This window comes from Orcinus orca, chromosome 5 (assembly GCF_937001465.1).
Source record: "Orcinus orca chromosome 5, mOrcOrc1.1, whole genome shotgun sequence".
Classification (NCBI taxonomy): domain Eukaryota; kingdom Metazoa; phylum Chordata; class Mammalia; order Artiodactyla; family Delphinidae; genus Orcinus; species Orcinus orca.
Window position 1 is genome coordinate 83778867 of NC_064563.1, and position 23336 is coordinate 83802202.

General features: G+C 38.1%; 1 protein-coding gene across 2 annotated transcripts in view; it reads right to left on the bottom strand.

Annotated features, from left to right (window-relative positions):
* TIMMDC1 (translocase of inner mitochondrial membrane domain containing 1) overlaps positions 1 to 23133 on the bottom strand; it is a 31672-nt gene extending 8539 nt beyond the window's left edge. For both annotated transcript variants that reach the window (XR_007477528.1, XM_004278520.4), the window contains exons 1-6: positions 22650 to 23133; positions 20069 to 20234; positions 16588 to 16676; positions 16087 to 16154; positions 5094 to 5172; positions 1762 to 1872 (exon numbers count right to left, since the gene is read on the bottom strand). Coding sequence is in view for 1 of the 2 variants with exons in the window: in XM_004278520.4 (XP_004278568.1) it covers positions 1762 to 1872; positions 5094 to 5172; positions 16087 to 16154; positions 16588 to 16676; positions 20069 to 20234; positions 22650 to 22843 (707 nt within the window). In the remaining variant the exon portion in view is untranslated. The remainder of the gene's footprint in view (positions 1 to 1761; positions 1873 to 5093; positions 5173 to 16086; positions 16155 to 16587; positions 16677 to 20068; positions 20235 to 22649) is intronic.
* Positions 23134 to 23336: the final 203 nt, after the last annotated feature.

Consider the following 23336-nt stretch of genomic DNA (forward strand, 5'->3'; position numbering starts at 1 on the left):
CAGATCAGTTCTTTCTCCAAGTCAAGTATTAGTGTCTTCCTGTCTTTAAGTGATTATCAGGGTCACCTATGACTTTCTTCTCAACTCTTCATAACCAGATTTGACCATATCTTCTTTCATAGCTCTATGGAAAATACAGCCAATGTTCTGTATTTTCTGCTCACTATGTCAATTTTCTAGATTCTCACTTTGTTGATTTCTCTATACTGTAGTTATTTTCAAGCAAAGAAGCAGACATATAAAAGGTTCTTAACTATTTATTAACTGTCCTCAGAAATACCACATATATATTATATATATATATATAAAAATATATAAATAACCTATACACTTCTGACACTATTTCCTTCTGCCAAAATATTCTTTCATTTCTATAATTCCAGTTGTTGTTTTTACCCATTCTTGAGGTTTTCCATCTCTAAATAACTGACCAACTTCTCTAGTTTTTTTTTTCTGGTTTCCTTTTTTTCTGATTGGAATACAATTATTATTTGTTCATATTTTTCCAAATGTTAATTCTTCTATAACTTCCTATATCAGATTCAAATAACCAGATATTTTCCTTACTTTTCCAACTCCTTTCTCAAAGATTCCTTTTTTAAAAAGAAGTCTCTTAGGACACCTAAAGGGCTAGAAATAAGCTAATGCTTTCATGCTTTTAGCTCTCCATAATATCAAATTATATATATGATGGCATTCAGAATTTTAAGTACTTTATCCTAGAACCTAGAGGGCAGCATATCTCACTCACCTTCTTACTATGGAAAGAAGACAGAACAAAACAAACATATGTTGAACACTGTGGTGTGATTCTTCCCTTAGAACAGCTGAGAAAACTGAGGGCTTGAAGTTAAGGAAAACATCTACTGTCACAGAATTAATTAATAGTCTAGCTGGGATTTAAGGTTTGTTTTCAAGGTTTCATTGGCTCTAAAATCAATGCTTTTTCTCCTATAGCACCTGTTCTTGGAAAACAGATCTACAGATATTAAGAATTTCCGTGTGTGTGTGTGTGTGTGTGTGTGTGTGTGTGTGTGTGTGTGTGTGGCACAAATGGAAGTTTCCAATAAAAACATGGGAAAAAGAAGACTGCTTATCTACCAAACCACCAAAGTAGCAGCAGCAGATGTCATCTTAGTGGCCAGGAAGCAGAACCATGAGAATCATTTGTACCAAAGTGCTAGATGGCAGCCTATTATGATGATCTTAAAAAGAATTAGCATGAAGTCTGCTATTGCTGGACCCCAAGGAGTGACTAGATAAACAGGTGACAGTCTGTATCCTTCTCAGTGGCATCTAGTCCATGAACAGCCACTATATCTACCTAATGCCTATTGCGTCCACAGCAAGAAGTAAAATCTTTGAATGTGGAGGCCTAACATGCTCTGTATTGTTCATAGATGTATGTGTAAACAAGGATATCATCTTTTAAATAAAGCTCACTCATTGCTGTTTACTTCCTTTAGATAATTTCCTATGCAGTCAAAAACACAGGAAAAGAAAAAATATGCAACCAAATGAGATTTACAACATTTTAACTTAAAAAAAAATGTATCTAAGGAAAGATTCTCAATTAGTGTCTTTCTGTTTTCCATTCTCCTTAATTAAAAAGATTAAAAGACCAGGTAAGATGCCAGGTGAAGGACTCAGTAAACAGAAACTCTGTGAATTGAGCGGCAATTTAGAGTACTTATTTCAGAGGGCACCACTGTCCACGGATAGGAAAGCCAGACACCCCCCTGGTCTTAACATGCTCCTTACCGCTCTTCCAGTTTCAGCTCCTGGAGTGCTTTTTGATCCTTCTGTTTTCTCTCCTGAACTGTCTCACCACAGTACTTCTGAAGTGCCATCAACAGGCTTCCTATAGGAGTGCTGAGGGGGAGGCAGAGGGAATGCTTAGGAGAAAGAGCTGTTAACCACACGAAACATGAGTGTCTCTGCTAAGGCGTGAGCAGCACCAAACGAGCCACTTGCTCACTGACAGGTACAGGAACATTTGATAATTAAAGTGTCCTTGTCAAATAAAAAAATATTAAGATAATTTCCTTCCTGGTCTGAACAATAGGAAAAACAATCATTGCAACTTCCTAAATTTAACTGGTATAAAAACAACAGGTCTATAAATTGGCTCTGATTTTTATCATGAGTGATAAATAAACCGGGAAAAAATACATTTATGACAAGTTCTAGTAAATAGCTTTATACTGAAGGTTTCTCAGAAATGAAATTAATACCAGGAATGGTGCCAGAGCCCCTTAAGGGACAAGAAATATGAAGGGTATTGAGGGAAGGATGCTACTGGCTTTTGGGGCTGAAGCTGCCAAAACATCCTAAAATTCAAGAGTCTGGCACAACTGTCTCACCAGAATGCCAACAGTTACCCATTGAGAAACTGATTTAGATAATAATTATTACAGTAATGAAGAGGGTTTGGGTCATGTTTTCAAAGAGAAGGAGTTTTTGACTCTGACACAACTTAAATTCCTTCTGGTTACAACTTAAGTTGTAACCACATTTTAAAAATTATTTTTGCTAGGTGGAAATGTTCATTGATGATGAATGAATAAAGAAAATGTGGTACTGTATATACAATGGAATATTATGCAGTCCAAAAAGGAAGATCCTGTCACATGCTGCAACACGGATAAACCTTCAGGACATTATGCTAAGCGAAACAGGCCAGTTACAAAAGGAAAAATATTGTATGATTCCACTAATAAGAAGCACCTAGAGTAGTCAAAATCACAGAAACAGAAAGTGGAAAGGTGGTTGCCAGAGGCTCTGGGGTGGGAGAAGGGAGAATTAGTGTTTAATGGGTACAGAGTTTCAGTTTTGCAAGATGAAAAAGTTCTAGAGATCTGTTGCACAACAATGTGAATACAGGTAACACTACTGAACTGTACACTTTAAAGTGGTTAAGATGGTAATTTTTATGTTATGTGTTTTTTTTACCTCAACAAAAAAATATTTTTGCGGCTAATTTCAGCAATTTTTCCCTTCAAACCAAGCTGGTATATTAACAATACAACAAAAACATCAGCAATAGATTATAATATGTTGAATTTTAAAAGTTTTTTAATTTAAAAAAAAAAGAATCCATAAAGTTACAGTGTTTCCTCCCCAAAGTGGGGTAGAAAAAGGGAGGGTAAGGGAGAAATAACTCTTCTATTCAGATAAATGCCAACTAATAAAAACAGAAGAAATGACAGAACTAGCAAATCAACATTTTGCAACTTTTACAATAACTGATTACATTAGGGATCATCAATGGATCATTGAAACCACTAGAAGAAAGACATCTGGAGAACGGGCTATTTACACAGTCTCACCCCACAGATTCCTTATTAAGCACAATGGCAAAAAGATACCCTTGCAGTGGAGAAATTTAGTAGATACCAAATGTGGCAGGCAGAAGTCTAAAATAGCCCCCCAAAATTTCCTGCCCTAATTTCTCAACTATGAGTAAATGATGAACTATTATGCCCATGATTAAATTGTTACATGGCAAAATGGATTTTACAGATGTAATTAAGGTTACTGATCAGTTGAATTTGAGTTAATCAAAAAAGAGATTATCTGGGTGAACCCTCTGCAAGGAGAGAGTTTTTTCCAGTTGGTGGCAGAATGGAAGTCAGAGAGATTAAAAGTCTGAGAAGGATTCAACATGCTGGTTGCTGGTTTGAACATGGAGGGGGCACGTTAGAAGGAATGTGGATGTCTCTAGGAACAAGGTGGTGCCTGACAGCCAGCCAGCCAGGAAACGGGGACTTCAGGCCTACAGCCACAGGGTTCTGTCAACAACCTGAATTTTATAGAAACACATTCTTCCCACAGAGCCTCCAGGTAAGAACCTGCCTGGGCAACACTTTGATTTTGGCCTTCTGAAATACTAAGCAGAGAACCCATCTGAGCCTACCCAGACTTCTGACCTACAGAAAAGTGATACTGGGTTGGCCAAAAAGTTCGTTTTCATTTTTCTGTAAGATGTTATGGAAAAACCTGAACAAACTTTTTGACCAACCCCATATAATAAATGTGTGGTGTTTAAAGCTTCTGAGTTTGTAGTGATTTGTTACACAGCAACAGAAAACTAATAAACCAAGTTAACATCACTTACAATGGGTGACATAATATGTCTCTTGATGTGATACACTGAGAAGGACACAACCTCACCTATGTTGTATTCTTGGTGAAAACATTAAACCTAAATCTAATCATGAGGGGATAATCAAACAAAATTGAGAAGTATTCTGGGCGAAAAAAGGCAGTGGAACTGTTTTAGCTTAAAGGAATCTAAAGAGACATAACAACGAAATGCAACAATTAGATCCTGGATTTTAAAAAATTATATATATATGGCATTATTGTAATAACTGAGGAATTCTGAATATGGACCCTATCTTAAATAGTATTCAATCAATCAATGCTAAATTATTTATTGTGATAACTGTACTGTGATATCATTGGAGAATGTTCTTCATCCTGGGAAATACATGCTGATGTGTTTAGGGCTGAAGAATTATGAGGTCTAAAATACTTTAAATGGTTTAACCAAAAGAAAAAAATAGAAAAGGAAATATACACATGTCCCACACATAAACAGAGAGGTAGAAAACAAATATGGAAAAATGTTAACAACTGGTGAATCTGAGTAAAGGGTTATATGGGTGTTCAATGTTCAATTCACTCATGTTTTCTACAGGTTTGAAATGTTTCAAAGTAAAAAGTTGGAGAAGAAAATTCTTAACGTTTATTAAACTATACAAACAAAATCTAACCCCAAATTTTTTATAGAATGTGCTTGTTAACTGTTTCTTATTCCTTTTTCCTGCTACTTATAAGTACCTTTGCTCAAACCTCAAATAGTTTCAGGTGTTAGAGATATTTAAACAGTTTTTATCCGGTGAAAACTAGAAGTAAAATCAACAACTGGGGTACAATCAGAATTGGACAGTCAAAGCTACTGCTAATACAAGGCTAGAGGCCTTTTATAGGCTCTAAGTATTAAATTTGTTCTTTAGAAATGATTGCAATTTTTAACAGAGAAGGCATTAAATTATATTAATTTAGAATCAAACGATGTTAACACTTACCCCAGCAAGGCTCCAATTATGCCACCAGCTACCAAGCCATGCAGGCCTAAGTTTATCCTAAAAAGACTTCCAGTGATAGCTATTTTAAAAGAAACAAACAAAGGGCAATATTAAATCATCTTTAAACACCAGAGTTCCATTTAAAAATGTTCCTCCATAAGAAGGACATAAATCTCCAAATAAGCTTTTTGAACCCAACATTAATATACCACCACAACCTAGATTTCCTGAATCTAAAATGCCAATACAGCCAGCTTCTCATCCACTCTGCAGGTTCAAATGAAGAAACGTTCCTTTTACAAACAGAATTGCTCAGTCGGTTCTATGGACCCAGCCTCTTCTCATTATGCTTCATTTTTGCCAAACTCGCCTTAAAAATCTGTTATTTCTTCACTTCCACCTCTTTCATTTGTTCCTTCTTTAAGGAAAGTTTTCCCCAAATAATTAACAAAACCTTCACTAGAGCCTGCAGTTCATGTCCTCCCCCAGCCTCACCTTTCTGTACTGCTACGCTACACCTCTCAAGCAGGCCTGCAAGTGGGCAGTTGGCCTACAACGCCACCTGGTGGCCGGGGCATAGGTCCTCTTTCCTTCCCACTAAGACTGTACACCCAAGATGTCCATTCATTTTCCTCTTTCACTACGTACAACACAACGAATGACACTTCAGGTGGTAACAATTTTAAAATTAACATTTGAGGTTTATAGTTCTTATTTAAGTACTTATTTAATTTAAATATTCATTGTTTTAACTTTTCTAAATTTAAAAAATTTTTCAAGTGATGATATGAAGTTGTTTGTAATATCCTATTATTATTATTTTATAGACTATGCATTTAGAGCATCCAGCATACCCAGTTATCCAATTCTTTAACTTTTTTTTTTAATATTTTGGCTGTGCTGCGCAGCATGTGGGATCATAGTTCCCTGACTAGGGATCAAAACCCACGCTCCCTACATTGGAAGTGCAGAGTCTTAACTACTGGACCGCCAGGGAAGTCCCTGTCTTTTCTAAATTTTTAAATTAACAAGAACAAAAATCACCTTTAATTCCATTATCCAGAGACAGCAAAAAATTTGGTCTTTTTTTCTAGGCTTCTTTTCCAAACAAAATATTTTTTAAAAACCTATTAGAATAGCCAAACTCTGGAACACTGACAACATCAAATGCTGGTGAGGATGTGAAGCAATAGAAACTTGCATTCATGCCTGGTGGGAATGCAGAATGGTAATGTTACTTTGTAAGACTGGTAGTTTCTTATAAAACTAACGTACTCTTACTATACCATCCAGCAATGACACAAGAGTTGAAAACTTTTGTCTACAAATACCTGCACACAGGTGTTTATACCAACTGTGTTCATAATCATCAAAACATGGAAGCAACCAAGATGTCCTCAACAGGTGATGGAAAAATAAACTGTCGTACATCCAGACAATAGAACATTATTCAGCGCTAAATAGAAATGAGCTATCAACCGCTAAATAGAAATGAGCTATCAACTCATGAAAAGACATGGAGGAATCTTAAATGCATATGATTAAATAAAAGAAGCCAAACCGAAAAAGCTACATATTGTATGATTCCAACTATACAACATTTTGGAAAAGACAAAACTATGGAGATAGTTAAAAAGATCAATGGTGGCCAGGGGTTGAGGGTGGAGCACGGGGATCAATAGGCAGAGCACGGATTTTTAGAGGGGAAAATACTTTTTATGATATCATAATGGTGGACATATGTCATTATACATTTCCCCAAACCCACAGAATGTAAAACACCAAGTGTGAACCCTAAGGTAAACAGGACTTTGGGTGATGATGTATCAATTTAGGTTCTTCAATTGTAACAAATGTACCACTCTGGTGTGGGATGTTAATAGCCAGAGAGACTATGTGTATGCAGCAGGGAGGAAGTATATGGCAAATCTTTTATCTTCTGCCCAATTTTGCTGTGAACCTAAACTGCTCTAAAAAACTGTTTATTAGAAAGGAGGTCAGGGGCTTCCCTCGTGGCGCAGTGGTTGAGAATCTGCCTGCCAATGCAGGGGACACAGGTTCGAGCTCTGGTCTGAGAAGATCCTACATGCCTCGGAGCAACTAAGCCTGTGCACCACAACTACTGAGCCTGCGTTCTAGAGCCCGTGAGCCACAACTACTGACCCCAGACACCAAGAGCCCATGCTCCGCAAAAGAGAAGCCACAATGAGAAGCCCACGCACTGCAATGAAGAGTAGCCCCTGCTTGCCACAACCAGAGAAAGCCTGCGTGCAGCAACGAAGACTCAACGCAGCCAAAAATAAATAAATAAATTTATTAAAAAAGGGGGGTGGTGGAGGACGAGTGGTGGGGTTTAGAAGCTGCTAGAAGCCAAACATAAAAAATGGAGTCACACTCTTTGTTACACAGGACCATATTTCTGTGAAGTCTTTTTCAATCTGGATGTTTTTTATTTCTTTTTCTTGCCTGAATGCACTGGCTAAAGTCTCCAGTATAATGCTAAATACAAGTGTATTCATCTACTTGTCTTGTTCTCAATCTTAAGGAAATCATTCAGTCTTTCACCATTAAATATGTTAGCTGTTGTTCATAGATAATCTTTATCAAGTTAAAGAAAGTCCCTTTTAATCCTAGTTTGTTTAGAGTTTTTATCATGAATGTTGGACTTTTGTCAAATGCGTTTTCAAACTAACCTTGAATTCCTTAAATAAGTTCCACATGGTCATGGTGTATAATCTTTATTCGTTGCTGGATTTGGTTAATAATATTTTGTTAAGGATAAAATTGTGTATATACTCTTGAGGGATAGTGATCTGTAGTTTAGTTGTCTACGTCAACTGGTTTTGGTATTAGGATAATATTAATAGCCAGGGAAGCCATCTGGTCCTGGACTTTTCGTTGTGAAAAGATTTTAATTAAATATTTAGTTTATCAATTTGTTATACGGCTATAGGGATTTTCTATTTCTTCTTGAGCAAATTTTGGTAATTTGTATCACCCCCACCCCCCACCCCGTGGTCAGTCTTGCTAAAGGATTGTCTATTTTGTTGCTCTTTTCAAAGAACCAACTTCTGGTTTCATTGATTTTTCTCTTGATTTCATTGAATGTCATTCTAATTCTATTATTTCCTTCTGCCTGCTTACTTTAGGTTTATTTTGCTCTTCATTTTCTAGTTTTTAAAGGTGGAAGCTTACTCATATGAGATCTTTCTTATTTTAATTTGACTACACCTCATAATTTTTTTTTTTTCCCCCACACTGCGGCATGCGAGATCTTAGTTCCCTGATGAGGGATCGAACCTGCACCCCCTGCATTGGAGGTGTGGAGTCTTAACCACTGGACCACCAAGGAAGTCCCTGCACCTCATAAATTTTAATATAATGTGCTTTAATTTTCACTCAGCTCAAAATATTTTAAATTTACCTTCTGATTACTCTTTGGTTTATGGTTTAATTATGAATGTGTTATTTAATTTCCAAATATTTGTAATTTTCCCCCAATTTCTTTTCAGTTTAATTCCATTGAGGACAGAGAACATACTTTGTGAGATTTCAATCCTTTTAAATTTATTGAGACTTGTTTTATAGCCTTGCATATGGTCTAGCTTAGAGAATGTCCCCTGTGCACTTGAAAAGAATGAAAATTCTGCTATTGCTGGGTGGAGTGTTCTAGAGATGTTACTGTGTCACGTAGATAGATAAGTGTTCACATCTTCTATATCCTTGTTGATTTTCCCTCTAGTTGTTCTATCCATTATTAAAAGTGGAGTATTAAAGTCTCCAGCTACTGTAAAAGTCTTCAGCAACTGATTGAGTTGTCTATTTCTCCTCTCAATTCAAAGTGTTTGCTTCATGTATTTTGGCGCTCTGTTGTTAGATGCGTATGTTTCTAAATGTTGTATCTTCTTGGTGGATTGTCCCTTTTAACATTATAAAATGTCCTTCTTTGTCTTCTAGGACTTTTCTCTTAAAGTCTATTCTGCCTGATACTAGTATAGTCACTCAAGCTCTTTTTCTTACTGTTTGCACAGTATATTTTGTCTTTTTATGTTCAACTAATTTGTTCCTTTAAACCTAAAATATGTCTCTTGCAGACAGCATATAGTTGGATCCTTTTTAAAATACAGTTGGACAATCTCTACTGATTGGAATGTTTAATCCATTCATGTTTTAATGTTTTTATTGATATGGTTAGATTTAGATCTGCCATTTTGCTATTTGTTTTCTATATTATCTAATTCCTTTTTGACCTTGTTACTATTTTTTAAAGTTACTATTTTATTATTTGCTTTAGGGATTATACTATGCATCTTATCACAGTCTACTTCAGATCAGTACTAATTCCAGTAAAATGTAGAAACATTGTTCTAATACAGCTCCACTCCTCTCCCTTCTTTGTGCTATTATTGTCATTTACGTTAGGCATATATGTTTAAAAACAATACAATGTTATTATTATTATTTTACACAACCATATGTATTTTAATGACGTTAAGGGTGGAAACAGTTAAGAAAAGAAAGTGGAAACAATAGATTCACAAACTCGTTCATATTAACCTACGTATTTACCATCTCTAGTAATTTTCATTTCTTCCTGTGGAGCCAAGTAACTATCTGGTGTCATTTCATTGTTCCAAAATAAGTCCATTCCTTCCCCCTCTTTTGTGCTATAATATATAGCTTTAAATGTTGTATGCCCAACACTTCAATTTTATTATTATGTAACTTTTTTAGATCAGTTAGGAGAAGAAAATATTTATACTGCCTTCAAGAATTACTTATATAATTATCTTTATCAATGCTCTTCATGTAGAATCAAGTTACCATCTGATATCACTTCCTTTAAGCCTGAAGAACTTCCTTTAATGTTTTTGTAAGGTGGGTCTGCTAGCAATGAATTCTCTCTTTGTTCATCTGCCAACATCTTTTGCCTTCAATTTTGTAGGATGGTTTGCTAGATATAGAATTACTAATTGACAGTTTATTCCTTTCAGCACTTAGTAATTCTACTGCCTTCTGGCTTCCACTGTTCTGATGAGAAGTCAGCTGTTAATTTTATTGGGTATTCCAGTATGAGTTGTTTTTATCTTGTTGCTTTCATGATTTTTCTCTATCTTTCAACAGTGTAACTGTTATGTGTCAATCTGTTCATGTTTATTCTTCTTGGAGTTTGTTGAGATTCTTGGATGTACAGATTAATGTTTTTCATCAAATTTGGGAAGTCTGTGGCCATAATTTCCTAAAATACTTTTTCTTCCCTTTTCTTTCTTTCCTCTCCATTATCCATGTGTTAGTATTCTTGATTGTGTCCCCTAGATCTCTGAGGCTCTGTTCATTTGTCTTTAATTTTAAAAATTCTGTCCTTGATAAAAGATAATCTATATTGATCTATCTTCAAGATCACTGATTCTCTTATGCTCTCTCAAATCGGCTGTTGAGCGCCTCCTCTCCAGTGAATTTTTAATTTCCATTATTGTATTTATCAACTCTAGAATATTCGTTTGATTCTTTTTTGAATAATTTCTACCTTTATTGATATTTTGTATATGGTGAGTAAATGTCATCACACTTTTATTTCTTTTAAAATGGCTTGAAGTCTTTTGTTTGCTATGTCCAATAGATGGCCTCTGTCAGAGACATACCCAGTGACTGCTTTTTTTTAAGTCTCCTGTTTTTGTATATCGTGTGACATTTTTGCTGTTTTTAAAAATCAGGCATTTTAGGTAATAAATTATAGCAACACTGGAGTTGGAACATCTCCCTACCAGGGGCATGGCTGTGGTTCTTTGCTTATGTAGTGATTTGCCTGTACCAATTCTATGGAGTCTTTGTTTTTTGCTGTTGTTGTTTTTGTAGAGTGCAGCCACAGAAGTCTCTGCTCAGTTTTTATATTTATGCCTGGCTTCCTAAGAATCATACCAGCTTGGTAGTCAGTCAATGATTTGTCAGAGGTTGTGATTACACATCTTAAGCCAGTAAGGCTGCTACCTTTTTTTTTTTTTTTTTTTTTTTTTGCAGTACTCGGGCCTCTCACTGCTGTGGCCTCTCCTGTTGCAGAGCACAGGCTCCGGACGCACAGGCTCAGCGGCCATGGCTCATGGGCCCAGCCGCTCCGCGGCATGTGGGATCTTCCCAGACCGGGGCACAAACCCGTGTCCCCTGCATCAGCAGGCGGACTCTCAACCACTGCGCCACCAGGGAAGCCTGGCTGCTACCTTTTGTCAGTGGATCTGTCTGTGGCTTGAAGAATGCACTCAAGGTTTAGGCAGTTTATAAATCCTTTCTGGCTTTTACTTTCTATGTTCATGAGGCCTCACAATTAACCAAAGATAAGTAGCTTGCTAGGGCCCTTACCAGTCTCTCCTGAGTGTGCTTACACATACAGGTAACTTTCTGGAGTTCTGGGGATTAGTAAGATCTTACTGAAGTCCGCTTTGGCTTTCTTGTTCCCTGGACATCCCTGGTAAGATTCTGCCTCATCTGCCAGTCTATTGCTTGCCCCAAACAACATCAAAGCCTCAGGTTAGCTGTGTGATACTGTCCTTCCCTAACTGTTTGCTATTGTTTTCAGCAACACCCTTAGGCATGGAATTTGCTGTGCTCTGCTCCATATCAAGTCAGTCACCTCAAACAGCAGAAGTATTGTTCCTCCCAGCCTGCCCTGCCCTTGTGGAACTTCAACACCATGCAGCTGGGTGTTAGGAGGTGGAAGAAGCCCCAAGCTGAAACACTACAGACTACTCCCACTGTTCTCACTGAGATTCAGTAGAAATTCTTGAATAAATGCTTCTCAATTTGTTGTGTGCCTCTGGTCAATTCTCAGAATCTTTAAATGGTTGCTTTTGATAATTTTGTCCAGCTTTATTATTACTTTTGAGGGAGAGGATTTGCCAAGCTCCTTACTAAGGCATTCTAGATGCTGAATATACTTTTATGAATGTCCAGACCAATGCCAAATAATAGTGGTGAGGGAAGACATCCTTACCTGAGTCTGACTTCAGGATAAATTAGTGTTATACCATTAATTTTAATGTTGGTTGCTGGTTTGAGATAAAAATATATATTGTATCAGATATATTTTTCTATTTTTATTTTACTAATATTTACATTCAATCAAGAAACCTTTATTCTACCCTGCTATATGTTAAACAATTGTGAAATAAAAGGCTAACACTTTCTCTGAATTCAAGTAAGTCGTCTAGTAGGGAAGCAAAACAAGTAAACAGCTACAACACAGTGTTATAAATGCTTTGATAAAACTGTTTACAGTGAACTATGAGAACACAGGGGAAAGGTACCTAAGGATAGGAAAATGTGAGCTAGGAGAACCCTCTAGGGAAGGTGAAGCTGACAGATGAAGTGAAACTTGAAAGACAGGTTAAGTATAGAGCTGAATGAAATTAGTTGTGGGAGTTGGAAGGTGGATTCAAGCAAGCATTCTTGTAAAGCAAGAATATGCTGGGTTTGAGAAATCCAAGTAGATTATAAGTTTTGGGCAAGAGTGGTGCATGGAGGTCAGGTCAAGAATCGACATTAGAGTGATGGGAAACTACGGAAGAATCTGAAGCAGAGAAGTATTAAAATCTTATTCATATTTCAAAAAAGTCAGATAACAGTAGAGGTGAAGCAAACCAAGATTAGAAACAGGGAAGACCTGTAGTAGCAGTGGGAACAAAGAGGAGGTGAGAGAGTCCATATATATTTAAGGAATAAGACTGATGGAACTAGGGCTTCCCTGGTGGCACAGTGGTTAAGAATCAGCCTGCCAATGCAGGGGACACAGGTTCAATCCCTGGTCCGGGAAGATCTCACATGCCACGGAGCAACTAAGCCCGTGTGCCACAACTACTGAGCCTGTGCTCTAGAGCCCGCGAGCCACAACTATTGAGCCCGCGTGCCACAACTACTGACGCCCACACACCTAGAACCCATGCTCCTCAACAAGAGAAGCCACCGCAATGAAGCCTGCTCACTGCAACTAGAGAAAGCCCATGCACAGCAACGAAGACCCAACGCAGCCAAAATTAAATAAATAAATTTTTTATAAAAAAAAGATTGATAGAACTAGAAGTCTGGAAAGGGGAAATAAAGGGCAGAACCACATCATTAACTGATTTCCAATTTTGGAATTTAACAGATGACAGAGAACATATAACAGGAGTAAATCTGCAAGTAGGGGAAGAAAGACAAGAGTTTGGTTTGGATACAGGCACTTGAGCCTACAGAATATCCATGTAAAAATGTTCACAAGTTAAAACCAGGCAAGCTCTAGCTGCTACAATGCTATTAATGTCTATTTCTAGTTTTATATTTTTAAATGTTTTCATTAAAACATTAAGCTCAAATTATGTATATGTGCGTTTGCCTGTGTGTGTATACACAGAGAAAGACAGAGTGCACCCAAAATAAAAGAGAGCATAAGTGATAAAGCAAATGGGCTAAAATGTTAATAATAACTGGGAATTCCCTGGCGGTCCAGTGGTTAGGACTCTGTGCTTTCACTACCGAGGGTCCAGGTTCATTCCCTGATCGGGGAACTAAGATCCTGCAAGCTATGCAGCTGGGTGGGGGTGGAGTAAAAAAAAAAATGTTAACAATAACAAATATCAGTACTAAAGGGTATTGCTCATGGTGTTCCTTGTATTTTATTTTTGCAACTTTCCATAAGCTTGAAGTTATTTCCAAATAAAAAGTAAAAAACTGTTATGTGCAGTATGTGTATGTTTTTGTATGTGAGAGAATGTACATGAATTAGTGAGTGTTTGCATGTATACGCAGTTAACTTCATTTACATTTCTGGAAATGTACTGGATTTGTACTGGAAATGTAATGAAAATGTTCAATACTTTTTTTTTCTTTTTAAACATTCATTTTAAAGAGGGCATTATCTACCAGAGGCAGAGAGCTTTAAAATAAAATCCAATCTCTTACCATGAAAAATCTGGCTCCTTTCTACTTCACCTTACCAATCTCATCTCAAGCCATTCTTTCCCTTATTCACTATGTTCCAGTCATATTATCCTGCATTTGAGAAACCTTAGAGCCCTCACCCTTGACGTTCTCCCTGCCTAGGCTACTTCGTTGCAAGCCTTGCTCCTTTCCATGCTTCAGGTATCAGCTTAAATGTCACCTCCTTAGAAAGGTCTTCTCCAGTATGGTACTGGCACAAAAACAGAAATTTGGATCAATGGAACAGGACAGAAAGCCCAGAGATAAACTCACACACATATGGTCACCTTATCTTTGATAAAGGAGATAAGAATATACAATGGAGAAAAGACAGCCTCTTCAATAAGCGGTGCTGGGAAAACTGGACACCTACCTGTAAAAAATGAAATTAGAACACTCCCTAACACCATACACAAAAATAAACTCAAAATGGGTTAAAGACCTACATGTAAGGCCAGACACTATTAAATTCTTTGGGGAAAACATAGGCAGAACACTCCATGACATAAATCACAGCAAGATCCTTTTTGACCCACCTCCTAGAGAAATGGAAATAAAAACAAAAATAAACAAGTGGGACCTAATGAAACTTAAAAGCTTTTGCACAGCAAAGGAAACCAAAAACAAGACGAAAAGACAACCCTCAGAATGGGAGAAAATATTTGCAAATGAATCAACGGACTAAGGATTAATCTCCAAAATATATAAACAGCTCATACAGCTCAATATCAAAAAAACAAACAACCCAATCCAAAAATGGGCAGAGACCTAAATAGACATCTCTCCAAAGAAGATATACAGACTGCCAACAAACACATGAAAGAATGCTCAACATCACTAATCATTAGAGAAATGCAGATCAAAACTATAATGAGGTATCACCTCACACTGGTCAGAATGGCCATCATCAAAAAATCTACAAACAATAAATGCTGGAGAGGGTGTGGAGAAAAGGGAACCCTCTTGCACTGTTGGTGGGAATGTAAATTGATACAGCCACTATGGAGAACAGTATGAAGGTTCCTTAAAAAACTAAAAATAGAACTACCATACGACCCAGCAATCCCACTACTGGGCATATACCCTGAGAAAACCATAATTCAAAAAGAGTCATGTACCACAATGTTCGCTGCAGCTCTATTTACAATAGCCAGGACATGGAAGCAACCTAAGTGTCCATCAACAGATGAATGGATAAAGAAGATGTGGCAAATATATATTACTCAGCCATAAAAAGAAACGAAATTGAGTTATTTTTTGTGAGGTGGATGGACCTAGAAACTGTCATACAGAGTGAAGTAAGTCAGAAAGAGAAAAACAAATACCATATGCTAACACATATATATGGAATCTAAAAAAAAAAGGTTCTGAAGAACCTAGGGGCAGGACAGGAATAAAGACACAGACATAGAGAATGGACTTGAGGACACGGGGAGGGGGAAGGGTAAGCTGGGACGAAGTGAGAGAGTGGCATGGACATATATACACTACCAAATGTAAAACAGATAGCTAGTGGGAAGCAGCCGCATAGCACAGGGAGATCAGCTCGGTACTTTGCGTCCACCTAGAGGGATGGGATAGGGAGGGTGGGAGGGAGAGGCAAGAGGGAGGAGATATGGGGATGTACGTATATGTATAGCTGATTTACTTTGTTATACAGCAGAAACTAACACACCATTGTAAAGCAATTATACTCCAATAAAGATGTTTTAAAAAAAAAAAAAAAAAAGAAAGGTCTTCTCGATCACCCTGTCCACATTAGATCCCACTGCCCCACCTATTTGTTACTTTCTATCATAGCAACGTGTTTTTTTCCCATCCACATTAGATGATAAAACTCAATGAAGGCAAAGACCTTATCTGTTTTGTTCAACAAGTACACCAAGGACCAAGCACAACATTTTCCATACATTTTGCATGAATGTTGAATGAGGTGTGATGAGAAGCCAACCAAAGAATTCAGTAGCCATGACTTGTAAGTCCTTACATATTTCCTAAACCATATTTGAGATTGAAAAATATAAACAAAACAAAAATGTCTTACCTCCTGCAATGACAAAATGGCTTAGGGCATTTTTATTTCGGTACACATTTAGACCAGTGTTCACTGTACTGAGAAGAAGGGAGGAGGAGGAAAACATCATTTAAAGCATATCTCATTTACCTTCTTGACTGTAACTTTCACTAAAGTGATATGTATTAGTTTAGAAGAGCCTACTATGTCAATCCCTGGTGCTAGTCTAGGCTCCTTCAGTGTGTTTCAGATTGCTAATATGCCAATAAGCAACAGAACGTAAAGAAGAGTTCTGCAGAGTTCCTCTGACTTAGCAAACCTCTATCTATTATGATATTAGTTGGCAGACCTTCATCCATGCATACAAAAGTACAACTGAACCAATCTTTTAGGTAAATAGATAAAAGTTCTTAAGAAAAAGGTATCATGAATCACTTTTATATGGGCGTTCAAACTTTGTAATTCCACTGCTCAAAAAATGTGCTCCTAAAAGAATACCCAAGACCATTCATCACAATTCAGAGAACTTACTTGAATATAGTCACAAACATGGCCGTTCTCCAACTCCAGCGCCAGCCGTACCGGATGAAGCCTCGTGTGGCAGCACGATGTGCAGATTGCTAAAGTTAATAAAAAGGCTGTGAGGTTGTGAGACACCCTGACACTTTCCCTATTTTAAAAATGTGGTGGAGGAATGTCAGCTAGGCATTAAGTAGGGACACCTGAACACATAGAAACAATAGGAAAATGTCTAGAAATATCATTCTTTAAGTACTAAAACTTAAGTGAAAATGCCATGTGCATCGTATTCTATCAGGAGGTATAAAAGGAACTAAGAGATGAAGTGTCACACAAGTAATCCATCAATTAAGTAGCAACTAAGAATCTATATGACAAACACTATGACAGACATAAAATCAGTATTAGACATACTTTCTTTCAAGAAATTGTGGGGAAAAGAAAAACACAAAATAAAGAAGAAGCAGAGTATACTGTAAAGGGTAAGGATTAAAGTTATACAGATGTGCAGGAAAGGAGGAAAGGAAGAAAAAAAGACAATCTTTACTGACCACCTTCTGTGTAAACATTGTTAACATATTACCTCAATCTTTACAACATTTTCTTCAAGCAGGTGTTTTAGTTTTAACTAAAACATAGAGAGGAAGTTTTTCTCAGCCAATAAGGAATAAAGTCAGAACTGGAAGTTAGGTTGTCTGTTTCTACAACTCATTTTCACTAGACCACAATGAAGCAAGTCTGGCATAATACTGTGAGGGTAAAGCCAAGATTTTTAAAGAATGTGACAGAAACCCTAAGTGTAGTCTTAACTACTATATGATATTGGGCAAGTCAAAACCTCTCTGAAAGGTATCAGTGCGAACTCATGGCTTTTAATAAATGGGTAGATAAATATAGAAACAGATATAGAAATGTGCATGAATGTGTACATAAGTCACACACACACATACACATACACATTTCCTAACTCTATCTGCCTAGAGCCTAGAAGCCATGATACCTCAGTAGCAGTGAGCATACCTAGCACTAGAACTTGGCTTTTAAATACCATTTTAAAAGAAACTTATAGGTCTTTGGTGAAATGGGCTTATGCCAGGGCTGGTGCTTAAAAAGTAAAAGATGGACCAGAAACACCTTGCTGTGCCTTTTAGAAAGTAAAGGAGTGCTCAAGGAGTAATGGGGGTCTTCCCTTGTGGCGCAGTGGTTAAGAATCTGCCTGCCAATGCAGGAGAGACACAGGTTCGAGCCCTGGTCCACAAAGATCTCACATGCTGCGGAGCGACTAAGCCCGTGTGCCAAAACTACTGAGCCTGTGCTCTAGAGCCTGCAAGCCACAACAACTGAGCCTGTGTAACACAACTACTGAAGCCTGTGTGCCCTAGAGCCCGTGCTCTGCAACAAGAGAAGCCACTGCAATGAGAAGCCTGCGCACCGCAATGAAGAGTAGGCTCTGCTCACCGCAGCTAGAGGAAGCCCCCATGCAGCAACGAAGACCCAACGCAGCCAAAAAAAAGAGAGTAACGGGGACATATCAAAAGGACACAGGAGCTAGCTTTAAGGGGCTCCAATTGTCCAAATCCAGGCCAATTTGAGTATCAAAATGAATGATGATAATAATGGATTATAAAACTACAGAATAAAATAAGAATCCATGAGTCCACATTGAATAAATAAATTATAAATAGATAAATGGACAAATAAATAAATAGAGGGAAAGTGAAAGCTCTTCCTTACAGGAGAATACTAACCAATAAATATAAATGGAATGATGGAATTAGAAAATGGCCATTTGGCAACCACCACAGTAATAACTGCTTTAGGCAAGAATTAGCATTGAATACTAAAACTAGAGGGTAGAAATTTGATGAAAAATAGGATATTGGCATAGTCTCAAAGTAGCTAAAAAGTATTCATAAGACACTTATTAATTACAAAGAGAAAAAAATAGTAATTTTACAGTGGATAAACCTGGCAGGGACCATCTTAACTAAGTGACTAAAGTAAGCATCACCAGTTGAGGGACAAATAGATATCTTGTGCTCCTTATCCTTACCTACTGAGGAATACAACATCAGTTCTAGGGTATTCCTGTGAGAACACATAAGTGAAATCTAATCACAAGAAAACATCAAACATCCAAGTTGAGGGACATTCTATAAAATAAATGGACCATAGTCTTAAAAAATATCAAAGTCATGAAAGTCAAAGAACAACAGAAAAATTGTTCCAGATTAAAGGAGACTGACTAGAGAGGCATGACAGGCAAATGCAACACCTGATCCAGTATTAGATCCCGGACCAGAAAAAAAATTTTTAATGAATTGTTTACTTTTTTTTTTTGCGGTACATGGGCCTCTCACTGTTGTGTCCTCTCCCGTTGCGGAGCACAGGCTCCAGACGCACAGGCTCAGCGGCCATGGCTCACGGGCCCATCCGCTCCGCGGCATGTGGGATCCTCCCAGACCGGGGCATGAACCCGTGTCCCCTGCATCGGCAGGTGGACTCTCAACCACTGCGCCACCGGGGAAGCCCCTGAATTGTTTACTTTTAAAATAAATTATATTAGTGGGACAACTAGCAAAATTTACATAAAGTCCATAGGTAAGATAACAGTACTCTGTAAGTGTTAACGTCTTGCTCTGCATAATAATATTGTGGTTATGTAAGAAAATGTCTTTGTTTTTAGGAAATGCAGCACTCATGTGTCTATAACTTACTCCCAAGCAGTTCACAAAAAAATAATAGTATGCCTTATACAGAGAGAGAATAAGAAAGCAAATGTCGTAAAATTTTAACATTTAGAGAATCTGATTGAAAGGTATACAGGAATTCTTTGTATAGTCAGCCCTCTGTATCCTCAGATTTGGAACCTGAGGATGTGGAATCATGGATATGGGGGGGTCTATGGTACTGTGCCTTTTTATACAAAAGACTTGAGCATTTTCGGGTTTTGGTATCCGCAGGAGTCCTTGGATCCTAATCCCCCTTGGATACTGTGGGACACTGGTACTACTTTTGCAACTTTTAAGTCTGACACAATTTCAAAAAAAAGCTTCAAAAAACTAAAATTTCTGAGCTGTAACTTTCTCACTAATACAGTAGAATTGATGTACAGAGCTAAGATATAACAAATGAGTTAGCACTCTACAAGCTATAAAGCTCTAAGTGTTAATTATTGTTTTAGTGTGAGCTAGTGTACTGCAGGAGGCTTTTTGAATAGGATAAATATGCTACAGCTGAGCCATGACGATTTAGCACGGGTGTAGTAATATATTTCAGAAAGTAGAGCCATAAGTGGTGATCAATTCTGAAGATAAGAAAAGTGGTCTGACGAGGCTTGTGTATGCACTTTAGCATTAGTACTTGCATTGTTGTCAAGTACAGACTTTGTTTCCTAAACCTTCCCAACCCTACCACCTAACTAGATGACTAAGTGTAAAAGGAACAGCTAAATTGGCATGCCCCCAAGTACTACTAGAACACCAGTACATACCACTGCATCAAGCTGGTTGTGGTAAACTTCTGCTTGGCTCTGCTCAATATAGTGCTGTTTAGCATGAATAAAAGCTGGTATCCCCCCATATGCCCAGCCAATGACGCCTGCTGAAATTGCCGCCTTGTAAATATCCTGAAGTTCTTTTGACGTTCTCTGCTGCTCACTAAACATCAAAAAGACAGTGTTGTTTGGGATTAGTTTATGCATACTGCTCTCCAAAAGACAGTATGATCAGAATTATCTCAAATGCTAAAAGGGCTACACTTTTCATGATGGGCAGAACCAGTTAAATCTTCTGATGAATTAAATGATTATATTACAAGTAGCTCAAATCTCAGCCAAAACTAATCTATGCTTTCAGAAATTAAGCTAGTGGTTATTCTTGGGAAGGCAGTGACAAGGAAGGGGCACCAGGGGGAGATTCTGGGATGCTGTTAACAGTCTTGGGGCTGCATACACAGCTATGTTTGCTTTGTGAAAAGTCACTGAGTGGTATACTTATGTACATTTTTCTAGGTGCATACTATACTCCAATAAAAAGGTTGTTTTTTAAGGTTATTTTATTTGATGACTATTACAGCTCTACCATATCCCTGTAAACAGAAAGAATTTGTGAACTGGATGTACAGATCAATATTTCCCTTTCTGAATTTTTAGATAACTTTTGGAAATTACACGAGCTTATGAGATTTTAGGACAACATATGCCAGAATGAATTCCTAGATGTAAAAAAAAAAATCAAAACTTTATCTTTCTGAATATTTAATTTTTATGTCATGCTCAGATGGGCCTGTACTATTAAAGACCATTGAATAAGAAAGCTCACCATGCAGTGGGCAACACAGACAAACCTAAAATAACAGGGAAAAACTACCATTTAATCCAATCTATTACTCTCAAAAGCGTAAGAAACCAGAACCCGTACTGGAGCTTCCAAGATGTCCTCTGGAAATTGCTCTAAGAAATAGCTAAGTTTGTAAGTGTTCAGTTACTATAAATAATGGCCCTCCTACATAAGTAAACTACTAAATGTTAATTTTTTACATTACTAACTTGCTTTCTTCAGAGGCTGTACAAGTGTTTAATTCTAATTGCCAATAACAACCACTACATTTCTGAAATCAGAATCAGTAAGTTTTTATAGTTCCTGCATATACAAGAGAGAAACCTAAATAAAATCTCTTAGGAAACTAATTCCTATATCAAGAGGAAAAACTGCTATAAGCTGAACTTTATATTTTATCTTTTATAATGAATAAGGACCAAAAACAACATCTACATAAAAACTGGCAGAATTCAGAAAACAGTAAATGTAAAAGAGCTTAAGATTTAACAAGCCAGGAAATGCAATATGCTTTCCTCTTTCTCATCCTCTGAAAAATTCCATGACATAGGTGACATTTTTCTTCATTTTATAGACAGAGGCTCTAAGAAGTTACATGATTGGCCCTAAGAGCTAATGAACGGTGAACAAACAAGGCATAGTGGTGGAAAGGACCTGGACTATAAGTAACAGCAATGGGGTTGTGGTTCTGGTTCTGTCATCCACTGCTAAATGACCTGCAGCCAGAACACAATCGCTCTGAACCTAGGTTTCCTCACCCATGACATGGTAGGGAGAATGAAAGTCACACTAAATTATCTTCCAAATTTCTTTCAGCTCATCATTCTGTTGTTTATAAAGCTGATCAAAATAACACTTTTCTGTTGTGTACTACACAGGATCGTTCACAGATATCTCAAATTTTGGAACGACCAATGAGAAGGGCGGCCTCGGTATCTTTAAAATGAGATGATGAAACTAAATAAAGTAATTAAATACAATTCCACCAGCTCCCCTGCCCTACCTCAGCAACATACTAAAACTTAAATGTTAATTTATCCACTTGATAACACAGTGTAGTGTATGGTAAAGTACTTCATAAGAGGGCTAACTTTTCACCAGTAAGTGATGAATTTTAAAACATGATGAAATTAATTATCCTGAGGTTTCCATGAAAGTTAGTTTAAAGGCTTATTTTATTCTTTATTGTGAAACATCCTTATTTGTGAATCCAGCTAATATCTTTTCTTTTATAAACTGATGAGACAACAGTTGCTACTATTTTTTTATATATTCCTTATTTGGCAGAATAAAAACTTTACAACTCTCTGTTCTCTCTCTAACCTCCACTTTTATGGCGAGGAGGAGGGCTGCTGTTCATGAAAATTTGGGATCAAGTGAAACGTGAAAAAGAATACTGGAGTGGAGTCCTGCAGATGTTGGTTCTAGAATCACTAAGTAGCTTGGTTCAATTCTTCTCATCTGTAAAATCGGGGGATTACACTAAGACTACAGTCCCTAAAACCCCTAAAAGCTCTGACTTTCAGTTAGTCTCACCCTTACCATCTGAAAACCGGCCTGTCAACCAATAGAACTACCAAACGGCAATGGTAGGATACAAACTTGGAATACAAATATTAAAACCCCAAATCCCACAAAGATAAATCCCACCACTCTGGGGTCCTTCGCCCTAGATGACCCAGGCAGCAGGTCACCTCCTTCGAACCCCTCCCCACAGACAGTAGGTACTTTTACTCTTTGACAAACAGCTCTCGGAGGCGGTCCCATCCGGATTCCGGGTTTTGGGGTTCTGGGACGTAGGAAGGCAGCTTCTGGTCTTTCACAAGAGCCTTGGGATCGGCGGCCACAGCTTCGGCAGCAAAGACCCGAGGGAAAGGACTCAGCGCCCTGCAGAGGAAGCTCCGTGGCGCCGGCGGCGGCACCTCCATGGCCCTCTACGAACCTGCCGACAGACACTCGCTTGGGCGCTCAGGGCGCCAAGGCCTCCCGGAGGCGCCGTGGGAGAAGAGCGAGGATAACTGCAAGAAGGAGTGGACGAGTACCCGTACACTACGCCCGAGCTAATTCGCGGCCGTACCCGCTGCCACACCGCCTGACAGACTTGCCCTCAGCGCCAGGCCTCACTTTGGAAGCCCTTGGACACACGAGACAGGAAGTCCCGCCCCAACGAGGGCAAAGGCCAAAAGAGGAGCAAAGGCGGAGCCAGATCCGAACACACTTCCGGTTGGAGGCGGGAAGGACCTCTGCGGTGCGGCGTCGCCCCGCCGGAAGTGAGGTGACGGAGAGTAGACACGCTCAACGCTCTCTGGCCCCGCCTCTGGCGTCATGTGCCTGGTCTTCCTGCGCCCGGAAAAGGGGAGAGTTGGGCAGTTTGCAGGCGGCGAGACGTGTTCGCAAGCTAAAGTAGGCTAGCGTATTTAA